Source organism: Carassius auratus, chromosome 24, assembly GCF_003368295.1.
Source record: "Carassius auratus strain Wakin chromosome 24, ASM336829v1, whole genome shotgun sequence".
In the NCBI taxonomy this organism is placed as follows: Eukaryota; Metazoa; Chordata; class Actinopteri; order Cypriniformes; family Cyprinidae; genus Carassius; species Carassius auratus.
The window spans coordinates 7,206,471-7,224,770 of NC_039266.1; the positions used below are offsets into that span (position 1 = coordinate 7,206,471).

The 18,300-nt window shown below is 32.6% G+C and overlaps 1 protein-coding gene across 2 annotated transcripts in view; it reads left to right on the forward strand.

The window, feature by feature from the left end:
• sugct (succinyl-CoA:glutarate-CoA transferase) overlaps window positions 1–18,300 on the forward strand; it is a 109,840-nt gene that overhangs the window by 70,987 nt on the left and 20,553 nt on the right. For both annotated transcript variants that reach the window (XM_026200857.1, XM_026200858.1), the window contains exon 13: window positions 16,790–16,853. In XM_026200857.1, coding sequence (XP_026056642.1) covers window positions 16,790–16,853 — 64 coding nt within the window. The remainder of the gene's footprint in view (window positions 1–16,789; window positions 16,854–18,300) is intronic.

Genomic DNA, 18,300 nt, shown 5'->3' on the forward strand with positions numbered 1-18,300 from the left:
GGTTTCTAGAACTTGCAAATATGCAACAAACAAGCTCAGATTCAGTTTACTTAAAACCACATCTGGCAGCTTTGACCCCAGATGTTTTTAACCCTAGTATTCTGTGCATTAATTAATACTTTTAAGCTAAGAAGAATAGACTTTCCACTTATTAATTGTCCATACAATTATTCGGCAACACAACTGTGTTCAACATTTATAATAATCAAACTTTTTTTTAAGCAGCAAATCAGCATCTTAGAATGATTTCTGAAGGATCATGTGACAATGAAGACTGGAGGAATGATGCTGAAAATACAGATTTGATCACAGAGATAAATTACATTTTAACATATATCACTAAACAATACATTTATTTTAAATTGTAATATTATTAAATAATTTAACTTTTTACTGTATTTTTCCATCAAATAAATTCAGCCTTGGTGAATATAAGAGCCTTATTTAAGACATAATACATTGTACAGACCCTAAACATTTGAATGTGTATTTGATTTGATTGATTGATTGATTGTTTATTTGTTCATTTTAGTGATACATGCGAAGGTAATGAATATTACCGTTTTTTTGTTTTTTTTTTACTTGGGTTTAGAATTGCTAAAACTGTTATTGTGAATTGCAATTGTGAAATATAAATGATATCTCAAGGGAAGCAGCACTATTAACGTTCTAAGCGGTCTGATGTACAGTATCCGCATGGTGGATGAAAATATCATTATAAAATCCCATCGATTTATTATTGAATTTAATCTGACATTTGGTCTTTGAATTTCACTTGTCGTTTCATCCGTATTATCTCATGTATGATTTCTCGTTCATCTGTCGACTGCAAAACTCCCAAACTTCAGAATGCTGATGTAATGCCATTGGGGAGATGTAAAGTCTATGAACTATATGTGGCCTGAACAACTAAAGACATTCACACATAGCCAAGTCACGTCTCGAATGCATCTCAAACCGCATCCTGAGTGTTTTGGGTGATTTGGTCTCAGTACTTCTTAGAAAGCATTAACACTTTGGTATTTTCATGATCAAATAGGCAATTGCTAAAATGCATGACATGACAGACTGAGACTAATTTTTTATTTTATTTTATTTTTTATAATTTAGCCATGAAACACCCTAGCAAGCACCTTGAGCACCTTAGAAGCTGCCCTGTAATCACTCGGCGGTGTTTTTCGGGTTGCCAGGGTTGATTTCATCCATTGCCAGTGGTTTAGCTAATTGTTTCTCCATGCCCACTTCTGAAGCAAACTTTCCATACCACACTGTCCACATTAAATTCATACATTTGATCAAAATTTGAACTGCCTTGAATTTGTGAGTCATGATCTAATTAATGTTGCATTACAAAACATTGTGTTAACATGTCACATTTTGTATATATATATTTAACAATTCTGAGTTTATACCTCACAATGCTGAGTTTGTTGTATTGTGAATTGTGAGAAAATAAAATTCTGAATTGAAAGCATAAAAGTCTGAAAAGTAACATAATATTTAGATAGATTTTTATCTCATTAAAGAAACAAGCTTCTTTCGAAAACAAAAAATGGGATATTAATATGATATAATGAATTCTATTTTAAATTAAGTCTGTATGTTAGCGAATTCAAATACTATCCTGCCATATAAGCATTCTAATTGCCATTACATCACAAAACAAATTCCCTTTGTATTTTCTAGCCTGCAGTAGTCATCTTAATACTCTGAATCTCATAACTCAGGCATGCGAACAGTATGGCATATATCACTAGTGCTTGACAACGTGACATCTAATGACTCGGTGTAATAGTTCCTTCCTCCTTCAATCCATAGGCAGCAGCTGATTGCTTTAACTTTCATGTCAGCTCGCATACGCGCCGCATTGACTGTCATAAAACAGAAAGTGCAAGCGTAATAAATTCTGATGGACCAAAAATAACACGTGTATGATGTTTAAATTAAAGCCATCGATCAACGTTTGAGCCTTATTATTTTTTTATTACTCCTACGCCACCACAGCGCTCCAACCGTCGTCTCTTGAAGCGCAGTGTGGCGGGGGGAGGAGAACCGAGCTCTTGGGATGAAAGAAGGCCTTGGAGGCAGCCATTAAACGTGAGAGAAACACAAATAAACAGACCTTTTACAGCACACAGACACAGCGATCTGGTTTGAAACCACACGACAGGGGCAACAGGGCACACATATGGAGCCGCTGTGCCAGGCGCTCGCTGGCACATGGGCCTTTATTGCTCGACACAGTGAGAGTTTAACAGACGGTCGCAGGCTTCGGGCTTCGGATTTGGTGTCCACATGTCTCACAAAACTTGAAATGACTTTGTGGGCCTGGAAGTTTCGTTTGATTATTTAGTGCTGTCCAACGGGAAGACGGAAGCCACTGTCAGATTTAATATTTAGTTATGATTAAGTTGTGAATTTATAAGCGCTCGCTACAAAGGCTGCTGATTTTGAGGTTTGTTTGAGGTTAAAGGCACTTTACAGTTCAGAGAAGCGTAATTGTGTGCCTGTGGTTATAACAGATTTTTCATTACAGGAATGCAGAGTGACGGAAAAATCCTCCATAAATCGGGCCTGCTGTTGTAGTGACTACTGTAGCACTAAACAGAAGGAATAGTTTACACTAGGGACGCAACGATAACACTTTTTTGATAAAATTTGGAGTATTTGCCAAAACCGATCCAATCCGATACCATCATAGTTAAAAAAGAAATTCAATTTAGAATTTCTATACTTCTCTGTATTGACCTGATCGTCACTCTTTTGCGTGTTAAACACAATCTACTACATATAGACACATTAGTTTGCATGAAAAATAACAAATGAAAAAATATATTATCATAATCTATGATAAACAAAAAAATAGGTTAGTGGATAGTTCAGCAGCAAAATTCTAGAAAAATCAAGGGTGCACAATCATTTAAAAAAATTTTTTTAATAAAAGTGAATAAGTCTTAAGTCTAAAAAGTGAATAACCTAAGTCATTTGTGGATTAATGCTTACTGGAGACACAAACCGGTTAAAATGATTTAACTGTTTCAACCAGTTCACTAAGAAGAACCAGTTAAATCGAACGATTCGTCTGTGAGCCGGACATCACTAGTACAAAGGGAAGAGATACTGATGCGAAGTGTATTAAATCTGTGCGTTAGTTTTTTTGAGCCTTTTCTTTGAACAGTTATTGCGTGCTCTTGACGAGAGTTTCATGGTTTTGACTGTAGTAACCGAAGACACACAGTTTGATTGCTGAATTGAGGATGACAGACAGCCACAGCGGAAAGAAGAGTTTATGTGAACTTGAATTTAATGACTTCAATATTAATCTGACCTCACATGGAACACCTTCTGAACCCTTGAAATATGTCCATGAAAATGTTTTGGTGCTTTAAATAATGTTTTTGTGCCTTTCGTGGGGCTCAGAATAGTACACGCACAATATCGGATCTGGATCTGTCTCGTCTGACCGATACCCGATCCACAGAAAATACCAGAATCGGAGCTGATACCGATCCTGAGTATCGGATCGATGCATCCCTAGTTCACACAAAAATCATGTTTCTATTGTTTACTAGGGCTGGGTTGACACTTAATGATCTCTGTAGTGATTCTTAAATCCCCAGATTTATAATTTAATCTGTTTCAAAACATTATTTGTAGACCGTCTGCCATCCAATAATTGCAATAAGATTGGTCCTTTTTTACTTTTGAGATAAAACAAATTATCAGCTTTCAAAATTCTGTCATATTCAGACAATTAATAACATTTTGTCACTCTTTACTGTAGCATGACTGATCGCTGAAGCTGCTTCAGTTCAGTCAGCATGTGAACGATCATCTCTTCCTCTTTATTAGTTATAACACAAAATAAACATGAATGAACATCAGAAGGTGTTTAATGAAACAGTTCAACTTACTGACATTAATCATTTCTCATGTATTGCATAACTGCAGTGTTTCAAGCGCGGATTTATGACAAAAAAATCAGTTTGTAAACAATATGTTACGTAAAATTACATTTTCTTCAGTCAACTAGAAAAAAATTACTCTAGAAGCATTGTGCTCCTATAAATATATACACTACATTACAGATTGCTTGTATTTAACTTAGCCTTTTTCATTTTTTTATTAATCTGTCATGAAAATAGCTTTTATGACAGCCACCGTTTAATTGTTAATTATTATTAAATAATATAAAACTATATAATTTTAAATATAAAAACTTTATATATTCAAATATTTATAATGCAGTTTGTTAGTCTTGTTTGTTACACCTAACATTAAAAAGCAATTGAATTTAATAATTGGGTCGTTTTAAACCTAACAAACTGATAGAGTTCACTGAATAGTCTGATGCTTTAGTTAATTATTTTAATATTTGACCTGTAAGTACTGTATCTGATATATATGTAAATGAATCACTACTGAATTGTGAATGGGAATTAAATTAAATTGTGAAATCTGTAAATACCCAACCGTGTTGTTTACTCATTCTCACATTTGCTGTTATGTTTCAGTGGGATACAAGCTAGATGTTTTGATTTTATGAATTCCTTTTCCATAAGACACAACTATCAAGCTCGAAAACAGAAATTAGTCCTTATGACTGTATTTCTGTAATGTCTTGTAATAGCATCTAATACGTTTCTGTGATTGAGAAATACAGTGTTTAAAGATTACATGCCAGTATGATTTATATATATATATATAAAGACACATAGAGCCTCAAGTATCACCTCAACGCAAAACATATATCAGCTAGCGTGGACTTTACACTTTATGTTGAACTATGTATTATTTTGTTGGTGCAACAGTTTATGTTAAACTCTTTATTGTTTTGGCCAAGGTTATTGAGAGTATATTATGGCCTCTGAAGCAACAGAGAGATGTTTTCTAATAGTCAGTGTTTCCAATGTTCTGAATGTAATTGACAGTATTGTGTTTTACTAAAAAAACACTTTACAGAAGTTTCCAGCACCTATAAGCTTCCTGAATTTCTGAAATGTACTATTTCTAAATTGTTTCTAAATATGCTATTGCTACACTTCACGGCAAAAATTGCACTGGTCTGCTAGACTTGGTTGAACAAAAATAAACAATATTTTGTTGCTTAAGCTTATGTATTCAGTCATTATTCAATGGTATACTATAAATCCATGTGAAAAAAAAAAATACTTCTCACTGTTCTCAGGTCAAATATTTATCTGCGATTAAAATGCGATTAATTTCGATTAATTAATTACAAAGCCTCTAATTAATTAGATTAATTTTTTTAATCGAGTCCCGGCCCTAATATATATATATATATATATATATATATATATACACTTTTATTCATCAAGGTAACAAAGTAACAACATTTATTGTCACAAACTCTCAATTTAGTTTTCATTCTCATGGACTGTTAATTTTCTTATGACTATTTCCTGTGGTCTTTATGTTAGTTGCGTCTTGATATTCATTTAATGTTCACAGCTGTTTGCGTTTGAGTTCATTATCAGTGTTTATTTTTTGTCGTAGTGTGTTCAGTTCTTTGTCTGGTTTTGTGTGTGATTGAATACACACTGTTACGCATTAGGACTTATTAAAGTTAGGCTTGTTAAAATGATCTTTGTTTTGGAACATTTAACTTCTTCATCTTTGGTCATGCTAGGACATGATATTTATAATGTTAAAATATATTTCTATTTCAAAATGATTTTCTTTTGTAAATAATTCTTCACTGAAAATATGTTATGGCTTTTACATTCCAATTTTCCATTTTTGAAATAAACATTGTCCATTTGAATCATGTTTATGACATACACAAGAACAAATGGCATTTCAGCCATATTTACATTCCAGGATATCAATGGAGACTTCCAGTGAACCAATAACACTAGAAGTTGGATTTTATTAAATTTTTTATAACTGAACACAGATGTAAATACGTTTTTAGTGCTTCTGTGGAGGGAAACATTATCAGCTTCCACGCTTCTCCTTACACAAAGCCAGAACTTCCGGATGTGTTATTTTGACATGAACCACTTAGCAACCATCCAGAACGCCCAAGCAACCTTTTGCACATACAAACACCACTAATGTTTAGTGTATATTATAGTTGATTTAGTTTTTCCTAAAAAAATGGAAGTTTCTTTCTGAGAAAATACATTTCTTGATCATATTGAGTTCTCTTAAGAGTGATACCCTACCCTGCAATTTTTTATTTATTTTTTTGTAGGGTAACCAAGAAGTTTGCGTCACTCTGGTTTCCTTAACAAAAACCCAGTATGATTTTTCCACTGGATTTTCCATATTGCACAAAATAAGCACTGTGACCAACAAAAGTTAGATTTTTACACATTTTGTTTTTACATCTTGTTCATTTTTATGAATCAATTAAATCCTAAATACAGTTGTAGGCCATAAACGAGCTACACCACTGTCACATGACTTAAGTGTCACCACCATTAAGCTTCCAAGAACTCTTTCAGTTTTTATTTAAAACATTTTCCCTGAAAGTTTGGGTTAGAACAGCTTGCAAGAGTTTGATTATAAATATAGTAGGCTTTAAAAGCGGATTAGTGGGTAGAAGAATTTAACTGTTGGTATGATGATGTTTAATGTTTCCAACTACCTATGTAGTCCCATTTTAACACTTGTTAGCAACTGCTTTTATCAAGACAAGTAAAGTATTATAGATGTATTTTATAATGTAGAAAAAAGTATGTAAATATCTTAAGCTTGTGTTAAAGGGATAGTTCACCCAACAATGAAAATTCTGTCAATAATTACTCATCATATAGTTTCAATAACATTCATAAGACATTTGTTAATCTTCGGACCACAAATTAAGATATTTTTTGATTATCTAATCTGAAATCCAAATGATGTTCTTACTACCTTTCTGAGCCTTGAATGTGTTAGTCTTGTTGCTGTCTATGCAGGGTCAGAAAGCTCTCGGATTTCATCAAAAATATCTTAATTGGTGTTCTGAAGATGAATGAAGGTCTTACGTGTTTGGAGTGACATGAGGGTGAGTAATTAATTGCAGAATTTTTGGGTAAACTATCCCTTTTTCCCATAGACCTCATTTCAGGTATTAAACAAAAGTGCATTGACTTCAGGACGATGGAAGTGGAAGTGCTAAAATGCTAAATTGTTTCCTGGTTTTGTCCTAAAAGTGTTCTTCATCTCTGCAGCACTCTATTCTTATGCATCAGCCATCAACTCTTCTAAAACTGCTTCTTCCTTCATCTGTCTGTGTGCTTTCCTAGAGTTAATGACTCTGAAGAGTTTGAGAACATGAAGCTCTCAGATCTCTCTCTATTCGTTCTGACATTTCAATCCGCAGAGCTTCTGACGTCACTCAGGTCATCATATTCCTAGTTAAAGTCACTCTGACCGAATAATTCATAAAGGAGAAGCCATAAGTTACTCAGTCTGCCTCCTTTTAATCTGCATAGGGAGGATGTTGCAAGAAATCTTGCTCTCTCCCGCATTGAGTGCAGATGGCATCGGAAGGAAACTTTCCAACCATTCGTCTTTGAGAATCGTGACAGAATCACGTCTGGTCACGAAATAATTTCAGCTTGTAATGTGTAAGCATGTGTGATTTAATGATTTGTTGAATTATTCCACATGTTTTGGTTTTGTTTACTGGGAATACAACTTGTTTCATTTCTTTGCCGGCTTTTGAGATTTACTGTTAGTTTTGAATGCAGTGAATCAGTCACAAAATCATATGACACGTTCACATATTGTAATATTACATGAAGTCAGTTAAGACATTGAAGTGGGGTTGGATGTAAAACTGTAGCCTTATAGCTAAACTACAGGTGAAATGCTGTTAGAAAAGTTGTTAGATACTAAGTCTACTAACAAAAAGTAGTTTACTGCATTGCAGCTGCTTAAGTAGGCCGTGTCCATTTAAATATAAAATTTTTGATGTGATATTGATTTTTCACAGAAACAATTAAGGTTTTGACAGAAATGATCTCAAATAAGGTTGCAGAAATTGCAATATAAACACATATGTACTGTGTGTGTGTGTGTATTATATATATGTGCTGTCAAACGATTAATCACGATTAATCACATCCAAAATAAAAGTTTTTGTTTACATGATATATGTGTGTGTACTGTGTATAGCCTGTTTAATATGTGTATATATACAGGGACAGACTGGCCATCTGGACCATCCAACGGCCGTCAGCCTGCTGTAAATCTAAGATTACGAGATTAAAGTCTAAAAATTGCGAGAATAAAGTCGAAATACTACGAGAATAAAGTTGAAATATTACAAGAATAAAGTCTAAATGTTTCGAGAATAAAGTCGAAATATTATGAGAATAGTTGTAATACTATGAGAATAACGTCAATATTACGAGAATAAAGTCAATATTACGAGAATAAAGTCATAATACTACGAGAATAAAGTTGTAATACAAGAATAAAGTCAATATTATGAGAATAAAGTCATATTACTACGAGAATAAAGTTGTAATACAAGAATAAAGTCGAAATGTTCCTAGAATAAAGTCAAAATCATTTGAGAATAAAGGTAAAATATTATTGTAAGAGACATAATTTGGGTGTGAGAGCTAATGTTAAGATAAAAAGTTGTCCCTGTTCAGTCTGTTAATATCATATTCTCATAACATTTCGACTTTGTTCTCGAAGTATTTAGACTTTATTCTCGTAATATTTTGACTTTATTCTCTTAGTATTTAGATTTTATTCTCGTTATATTTCAGCTTTATTCTCTAAACATTTAGACTTTATTTTTGAAGTATTTTGACTTTTTTCTTGTAATATTTTGACTTTATTCTCGAAGTATTTCAACATTATACTTGTAATAATTTGACTTTGTTCTCGAAGTATGTAGACGTTATTCTCAAAGTATTTAGACTTTATTCTCGTAATATTTTGACTTTATTCTCGAAGTATTTAGACTTTATACTCATAATATTTTGACTTTATTCTCGAAGTATTTAGATTTTATTCTCGTAATATTTCGACTTTACTCTCGAAGTATTTCGACTTTTCTCTCGTAATATTTCGATTTTATTCTCGAAGTATTTCGACTTTACTCTCGTAACATTTCAACTTTACTCTCGTAACATTTCAACTTTATTCATGTAATATTTTGACTTGATTCTTGTAATATTTCGACTTTATTCTCTAAACATTTCGACTTTATTCTCGAAGTATTTAGACTTTATTCTCGTAATATTTTGACATTCTTAAAATATAAAATATAAATATAAACTTTATTCTCGAAAGATTTTTATTCTAGTTTTTTTTTTTCTCAATGTGGTACTAAAACGCCATCGTACATTTTAAACCCGGGTTATCAATTTCACGCAAAGATTGCTTTCAGTTTAGTACTATCTCCAACCAGGAGAGGTCACTAGTTTCCAGATTTTATTCTCGTAATATTTCAACTTTATTCTCAAAACATTTCTACTTTATTTTTGAAGTATTTCAACTTTTTCTTGTAATATTTCGACTTTATTCTCGAAGTATGAAGACTTTATTCTCAAAGTATTTGGACTTTATTCTCGTAATATTTCGAGTTTATTCTCGAAACATTTCAACTTTATTCTCGAAGTATTTAGACTTTATTCTCATAATATTTTGACTTTATTCTCGAAGTATTTAGATTTTATTCTCGTAATATTTCAGCTTTATTCTCTAAACATTTAGACTTTATTTTTGAAGTATTTCGACTTTTTTCTTGTAATATTTCGACTTTACTCTCAAAGTATTTCAACATTATACTTGTAATAATTTGACTTTGTTCTCGAAGTATGTAGACGTTATTCTCAAAGTATTTAGACTTTATTCTCGTAATATTTTGATTTTATTCTCGAAGAATTTAGACTTTATACTCATAATATTTTGACTTTATTCTCGAAGTATTTAGATTTTATTCTCGTAATATTTCGACTTTACTCTCGAAGTATTTCGACTTTTCTCTCGTAATATTTCAACTTTATTCATGTAATATTTTGACTTGATTCTTGTAATATTTCGACTTTATTCTCTAAACATTTCGACTTTATTCTCGAAGTATTTAGACTTTATTCTCGTAATATTTTGACATTCTTAAAATATAAAATATAAATATAAACTTTATTCTCGAAAGATTTTTATTCAAGTTTTTTTTTTTTTTTTTTTTTTTCAATGTGGCACTAAAACGCCGTCGTACATTTTAAACCCGGATTATCAATTTCACGCAAAGATTGCTTTCAGTTTAGTACTATCTCCAACCAGGAGAGGTCACTAGTTTCCAGATTTTATTGTCGTAATATTTCAACTTTATTCTCAAAACATTTCTACTTTATTCTTGAAGCATTTAGACTTTATTCTTGTAATATTTTGACTTTACTCTCGAAGTATTTAGACTTTATTCTAGTAATATTTCAACTTTATTCTCGAATTATTTTGACTTTATTCTCTTAATATTTTGACATTATTCTTAAAATAGAAAATATTGATATAAACTTTATTTTTGAAAGATTTTTTTTCTAGGTTTTTTTTTTGCTTTTTTTTTCTCAATGTGGCACTAAAACGCTGTCGTACATTTTAGACCCAGATTATCAATTTCACGCAAAGATTGCTTTCTGTTTAGTACTATCTCCAACCAGGAGAGGTCACTAGTTTCCAGATTTTATTCTCGTAATATTTCAACTTTATTCTCAAAACATTTCTACTTTATTTTTGAAGTATTTCAACTTTTTCTTGTAATATTTCGACTTTATTCTCCAAGTATGAAGACTTTATTCTCAAAGTATTTGGACTTTATTCTCGTAATATTTCGAGTTTATTCTCGAAACATTTCAACTTTATTCTCGAAGTATTTAGACTTTATTCTCATAATATTTTGACTTTATTCTCGAAGTATTTAGATTTTATTCTCGTAATATTTCAGCTTTATTCTCTAAACATTTAGACTTTATTTTTGAAGTATTTCGACTTTTTTCTTGTAATATTTCGACTTTACTCTCAAAGTATTTCAACATTATACTTGTAATAATTTGACTTTGTTCTCGAAGTATGTAGACGTTATTCTCAAAGTATTTAGACTTTATTCTCGTAATATTTTGACTTTATTCTCGAAGAATTTAGACTTTATACTCATAATATTTTGACTTTATTCTCGAAGTATTTAGTACTATCTCCAACCAGGAGAGGTCACTAGTTTCCAGATTTTATTGTCGTAATATTTCAACTTTATTCTCAAAACATTTCTACTTTACTCTCGAAGTATTTAGACTTTATTCTAGTAATATTTCGACTTTATTCTCGAATTATTTTGACTTTATTCTCTTAATATTTTGACATTATTCTTAAAATAGAAAATATTGATATAAACTTTATTTTTGAAAGATTTTTTTTCTAGGTTTTTTTTTGCTTTTTTTCTCAATGTGGCACTAAAATGCTGTCGTACATTTTAGACCCAGATTATCAATTTCACGCAAAGATTGCTTTCTGTTTAGTACTATCTCCAACCAGGAGAGGTCACTAGTTTCCTGCCACTCCCTGTATTAATTTTAGTGTAGTAGGACATGCTCTCTAATGTAAACATTCACTAACATTATTTGCAAATAATAAATGAAAAACTGACCATGAAAAAAATTGTTAAGTCAAGATAGTAAACAGATTATCTTTTTACCAAGTTCAATGGAATACTTATATGTTTGGAGTGTTTGGAAATCTAATTTAAATCGTAATCACACCACTACGCACAAACAGAGGAGACGCCAGAGTTGCACTTGCCTCATATATCAAAGGGTAAAATGCATTGTCAACAAAAGCTTTTTGCTTAATCCATGACAGAAATGTTTTTCACTGAACTATGTTATTAGGGTTTCCGATGGTCCTTAAAAAGGCCATGTAAACTCCAAAAAGGATACAGAAAGTCTTAATTATTAAGAGGTCTTAAATTTGGGGACAGAAAAACAAGAATTGCAATATAGATTAGTATGTAGATTAAACTTCAAAAGGCTATGATTTCACTGAATAAACTTGAGTGCTAAACGTTTTAAAGTCACGCACGCTGCGTTTCTAGCAGAGAACGAATTCGATTTTTCAGTAAGCATTTTATGTAAGTTTTACTTTCAAACACATTTGTGAACCCATTTACCTATACTATGATTTGTTAATTCTTTTGTGGTTTATATTTTTTACAAGTCACTTTAATTTCTGTGGCACTTTATACTGTACAATACAGATTGTTTCAAAGCAGCTTCACAGTAATAATAATAAAAAACATTCTGCTGTAAAATTGCTCTAAAAAGATAATGGTGTCATTTTCAGCTCAAGTTCAGTGTTTATTCAGCTCAGTTCAATGTTGCAGAATGTACCAATGAAGAAATTAATACAAAAGACAACCATGTCATTATTCAGTGCAAATCGGTTGAAATTTTGTTCTCATCTGACCGTGTCAGTTTCATCAAATCGATGACCTTCCTGAATGTTCAGTGTCTTTCAGACCTTGGGAGAAACCAAGCTCAGTCAGGGAACCAGTTCACCTCTGGCGTAAGCAAATGAACACGGTGTGATTCATGATTCCTGCTGCATCACAAGTCAGAGTTGTAGACTGATATTCTGCTTTGAAGAGCGAGATACGTCACGCTGGCATTAGGAGATAGTTGTAGTCTGTCCAGCAAGCTGAAATATGAAGGCAGTGTTGTCGTTTAGCCAGTAGAAAACAGCTGGCTCATCAGAAGCCGTAAGCACTATGATCACTATGATCATCTTATTGAAAACATGGCGTGTTTATGACGTGGAATTTGTGCAGAAAACTTGTCTAGTCGTCTTGGTCTTTTCTGAGGATCTGTGCCGAGGGCTCATCTTATTGTCGTGGCCTTCACTGATATTCAAGGGCTTTTTTGTGGTTGATCCGGGGTCTAGGTCCACCTTCTGGTCTGGATATAGACTGACTATGACATTGTGTGTGTGTGTGTGTGTGTGTGTATCTTTGTATTATTACTGGTACTAGTAGTAATAATAATATTAATAATTTAGGTGCTATAATCACTTTTATATTTTTATTTATTTATTTTGATATACATTTTCAATTTATATTTATTTATTTATTATATATTTCAGTTATAGTTTTTAGTTATATTTTTGTTCATCGAGTTTAAATGAAAATGAGAAATATTTATTTGGCAACTAGCTAAAATAGAATAAGTTTAAAAACTTTTTAAAATATATTTGAGTAATTTTGTTTCGTTTTGTCATTTTATATATTTTTGAATATGTATTTTTAAATAATATTATTAAATAATATTTAATGTGCCTGTGTCTTTATATTTTTTCTTAAAGCAGTATATCGCAATAAGCTGTGGTTTACAGTGAATTTATAATAGCTAAGGGCCATTGTTAGGCACGACACAAAGCGTAGTGCCTAAAACCCCCTTAGCTGTTATAAATTCACTGTAAACCATGGGTTCACGGGGCTTATTGCTTTTATAAAACAGTTATTCCATATATGTAGTAAGGTTTCACAGAGTAAAACAGAGCAAACAAAGCGTAATGATATAAATAAAAACAGTGTTCTTCCACCAAACAAAGTAGTTCCTCAGAATCAGTTGTGGTTCCAACAAAGTGGTTGCCGAGCAACACACAGAAGTAAACAAAGGTGTATGTTTGTAGAGTAATTTACAACATCTTTGAACACAGCCGCGCACTATCACTGTTTGTAGGGTCACCTTCATCAGTATGGGACTGTGGAGACCCCTCTTTGTTCTTTCCTGAAAGAGTCATTTCATCAGATCCATTACTAAGCTTTGCCCTGAAAAACACATCATTGTTACCTTGTTCCTTACTTTTTTGACTCTATGCTTCCCCCCATTATCTCTCTCCTGTCCTCTATAAGCATTTTCATTTATTTCCAGTTGTAACACAGAGCCATCTGTAAGTTGATTCGTCCTGCTGTGCATCATCCCCACAATATAGCTCTGCTGCTGTGGATCTACTCCACCTTTCCTTCTTCCGTTCACCATTTGCATTTCAAAGGCGGGTGACGGATATGTTAGATGATGCACACACTGACTGAGGCAGTTGTGAATGTATGGCTTCATGGCAAGGCGCCCAATGATCCAGCTTGATTTTAACCATTTCCATATTACAGTTTGTGATGCAAAAAAAAAAAAAAAAAAATAAGCAAAGCCTTTCTCAGATCTCAGAATTGAGTCTTTTGTGGTGAAGACGAACAGACTGACTAAAACGTTATGCATACATGTTGGACTTACAGTGATTTCAGACTCAATTTGAGACTTGTTTTCAAAATCTAAATTTAAAGTCTTGGATCATTTTTGCATGCTCACAGATACAGATTATAAATCCTGCCGTTTGAATGTTTTGGCCACATTCCTGCAGGGTGACCATGTGACACAGCAGGAGCCAATGGGAGCAAAGCAGTTGATTACGTAATCAGGTGTTTCTTCAACTTTTTGTTATATAAAAGGTCACATCTTAAAAATGTAATTTTTGCTATGATTTATTTTTTCAAACGCAATTTGTTTAGATTTTAATACTTTACCATTGTTCTAGATTTTCAGTCCTGAACTGTAAAAATCCATAATTAAAAAATTGCGTCATTATATTACATGATGGGTTTTTACCCATTGTAACTTAATTTTATTTGCTGAAAGCTTAAATTTCTCCAATTTATGCAACAATGTAAATTAAGTAAATAAATAATTTAACTGTGTGTATTTTTCAGAATACATAAAATATTCATTTCTGAAATCCATGACAAAAAGAAAGAAAGAAATAATGGTGTGGTGGGATCTTTAAATTATTGGAAAAATAGCAAAATTCATGCAATATGGTGCATCCATATTGCTAGCGGACAAAGAAAAATAATTGGATGTAGAGTGTGTTTGTGTGTGTTTTAAGACACTTCATCACTCAATCTTAGAGGTAAGTCTTTGCCACGAAAATGCGAAAAAAATCTAATCAATGCAAATCTGCAATCTGTCATAAACTTAACACAGGATCTCATTGCTTTCATATTGTACAATCCGATAAGCAGCAGTCATACTGGACATAGGTGATAATTTAGGGTATAGCTGGCTCAAGAGGCAGTGAAGAAAACAAGGTCAGGTGAAAAAAAAAGAGAAAGGAGGATATTGGATGAATGGCTGTCTAATCAGAAGCCACATCCTTAACACTCACATTACCCGTGATCGCATCGTTCAGACGGCCTTAAGAGATGGCATACGCATCACCCATCCAAACTGCCTCTAAATAAAGCATGACATCGTGCAGAGCTCCTATCTCGCTTAAATTCTGGAACTTTCCCTAGAAGAGTCAGAAAAGTACACAGAGTATTGAGGGAAACATTGGGGAGGAGAAGAGAAAAGCTTGAGCGAGAGAGAGAGAGAGAACACAAGGGTGTCATCCACATCTGGTGGTCTGGACATCATCTTACATAACTGTCTGGCTTCAGCTCAGTGACATGAGAACCTATAGTGCTAATGACACTAATGCACTGTGACAGACTACATAGAGCCCTGGACTCTGGTGGGACCGACGCCGGACTTCGAGAGGCGTTTGGAGTCCCATGAGCCAAACAGAACAACAGAAAAAGATGCCAACTCCGGCACATCATCTGTTTTCATATACATTTCCTTTCATCTTTACCCACACACAATTTAGTGGATTAAAGGAATAGATCAGTCAAAAATGAAACTTCTGTCATCATGTACTCACTCTTGTGTCTTTCCAAACCTGTATGGCTTTGTTTTTTCCATTGAGCCCAAAACTGAAATTTGAGAATACCCTGGCACCTGTTTTTCATAATGAGAATGAAACGTGATGTATACTGTCAAACTGGAAACTGCCATAAAAAATAAAACACAACATTATCCATATGACTTTTGTTTGATTTTAATGTGCCACTTTTAAGGTAGTTTTTGAAGCTTGACAAGCCCTGGTCTTTATTTATATATACTTTATATGAAAATGAGGGGTCAAAAAATCTTAAATAATTCACAGACTTTTTATGGAAAGTTAGAAGATTTGTAGTCAGAATTATTATTTATGTTTTTGTCTCCTATGTTCACTAAGGCTGCATTTATTTCATTAAAGTTGCAGTAATAATGTGAAATATTATTAATATTTAAATAGCCAATTAATATTTTAAAATGTCTATATTTATTATTGTAATGCAAAGCTGTATTTTCAGCATCATTACTTCAGTGTCACATGACCTTCAGAAATCATTCTAATATGATGATTTGCTGCTTAAGAAACATTTCTGATTAATACCAATATTAAAAACAGTTGTGTTTCTAAACATGTATTACTTTTTTCAGGATTCAAAACAACAACATTTATTTAAAAGTCTTTTATAACTTAAATCTGTTACTTTTGATTAATTGAATGCACACTTGAATAAAAACATTTACTGCTTGAACAGTGGGGTAATTTTCATATTTAGGTGAACTTTAAAGCAAAAAATAGTAGAAATGTATTATGGTATGTTTTTGATTTAATAAAAATGTATCAACAGGTTGAGAAATGTATGTTTATATGAGCAATTAAAATGATGATGAACAATACATCACCCCACCCGTGACAATACATTACCCTTCATAGATTTTGAGCTGTTGTGTCTGTTAACTTTGTTTTTCTGTGCTAAAATCAAAAATCTCTCAGTATTGAAAAAGTTAAGATGGCAATTTTGTGTGGTCTTTGAGAAGACAGTGAGTTAATAGCTTCAAGAGAAGGAGTGTAAAAACCATGCATGAGTAATTGTCTCTGGCTCACGTTCTCTTGTCTCCATTCCCAGGTTGCTCACAATGGCCTTATTTTGGAAATGGACCACCCAACATCAGGAAAGATAGCAGTGCCAGGTTTGTATAGAATTTGCTGTTGGTGAAGTGCAAAATGTTCTCTGCAGTCCCAATTTCTATCACTTTTAAGCATGTGTTCCAAGGTCTGCATATTTGCATACATCTGATGAAGAGCCTGCATGCCGGAAACATCACATACGCTATGCGATAATTTTTAAATAATCTTTTTTTTTTAATATACTTTTGGATCTTCACCTATGGTGTTGTCAACTTTACATTTCAATAAGGTCTGCATATTAGAAACCAGGATCCAAAATCTTAGGGCAAAAATGCCCGCAAGATTAACAAATACCTCACAAATTAGTAATTATGTGTTTTAAACCACGCAGGTGTGCGAGAGAGAGTCTATGGAATCACCAATAATCGAAAAATATATACTTTCAAACATAATGATAAACTAACGTTAAATATAAAAACATTGATTCAAAATAGCTAGTTCATATATAGTCGGATGCAACTGTCATATCTTGTGACAAATTTGCCGCATATGTGCATGGAAGTTATCAGTCTAAATGTTCTGCAAAATCATTCTAGGGTGAAAATCAGTAGTATATTAATTTAAAGTCCAACAGTTTAACACTAATATTGGACATAAATCAACACATTACTATATCTCTCACTATCATCGATACACTATACTATCCTCTGTCGGCACAACAGTAGCTCCTGCATAATTAAACTAAATCTGTTGTGTCTGTTACTGCTAAAATGAAACATGAAAATGTTCATTACACACTGCATCAGATTGCTTTTTACAAATTGTTTTTTGCAGTGTTGAGCATTATATCCAATCAGACGTTTCTGAATGCAATGGCCAATCAGAGGTGATTTAGATTAGTCGGCGCTGAAAACACCAGAGTTTTGTTGAGAGCGCACAAGAAAGTAATTTCATGACAGATTCATTTTGAAGCTTCAGTGATTATATCAGGAGTTTTTGCAGAACTTGCTCTAGACTAAATTAACATCATTAACAGACATGTTTGTATGTGTAGGCAAAATTAGGATAGAATTATGATACTGTCAAGAGCAAGTCGATAATAATGCAACTCTATGACTTAGTTTATTTTTTTATTTTTTTAATTATTTTTTTATATATATATATACAGTTTCAGTTTGTTGTTTTCAGTAACAGTTTAAATTATTCTGATTTATTGAAGTAGCTGGTTAAATTTCCCAATACAGTCACAGTCATTACATAACTTTGAAAATTGCCCTGACAAATGTAAAAAATCCCTGGAAATCAATTCCTGAGGGAAAATACAGTATTGCCGCTTAATGGAAAAGTTAATTTCTTACTCTTTAAGGAACACATCCAGTTTCTAAAATCGTTGACCTGAAAATTTCGATTATTTCATTATTACTCCAAACATGTATGGAAATGTTTCATTGGAACACAAAAGGGAACACGTTGGAAGGATCCTCACACAGCTTATATTCAAAGTCTTCT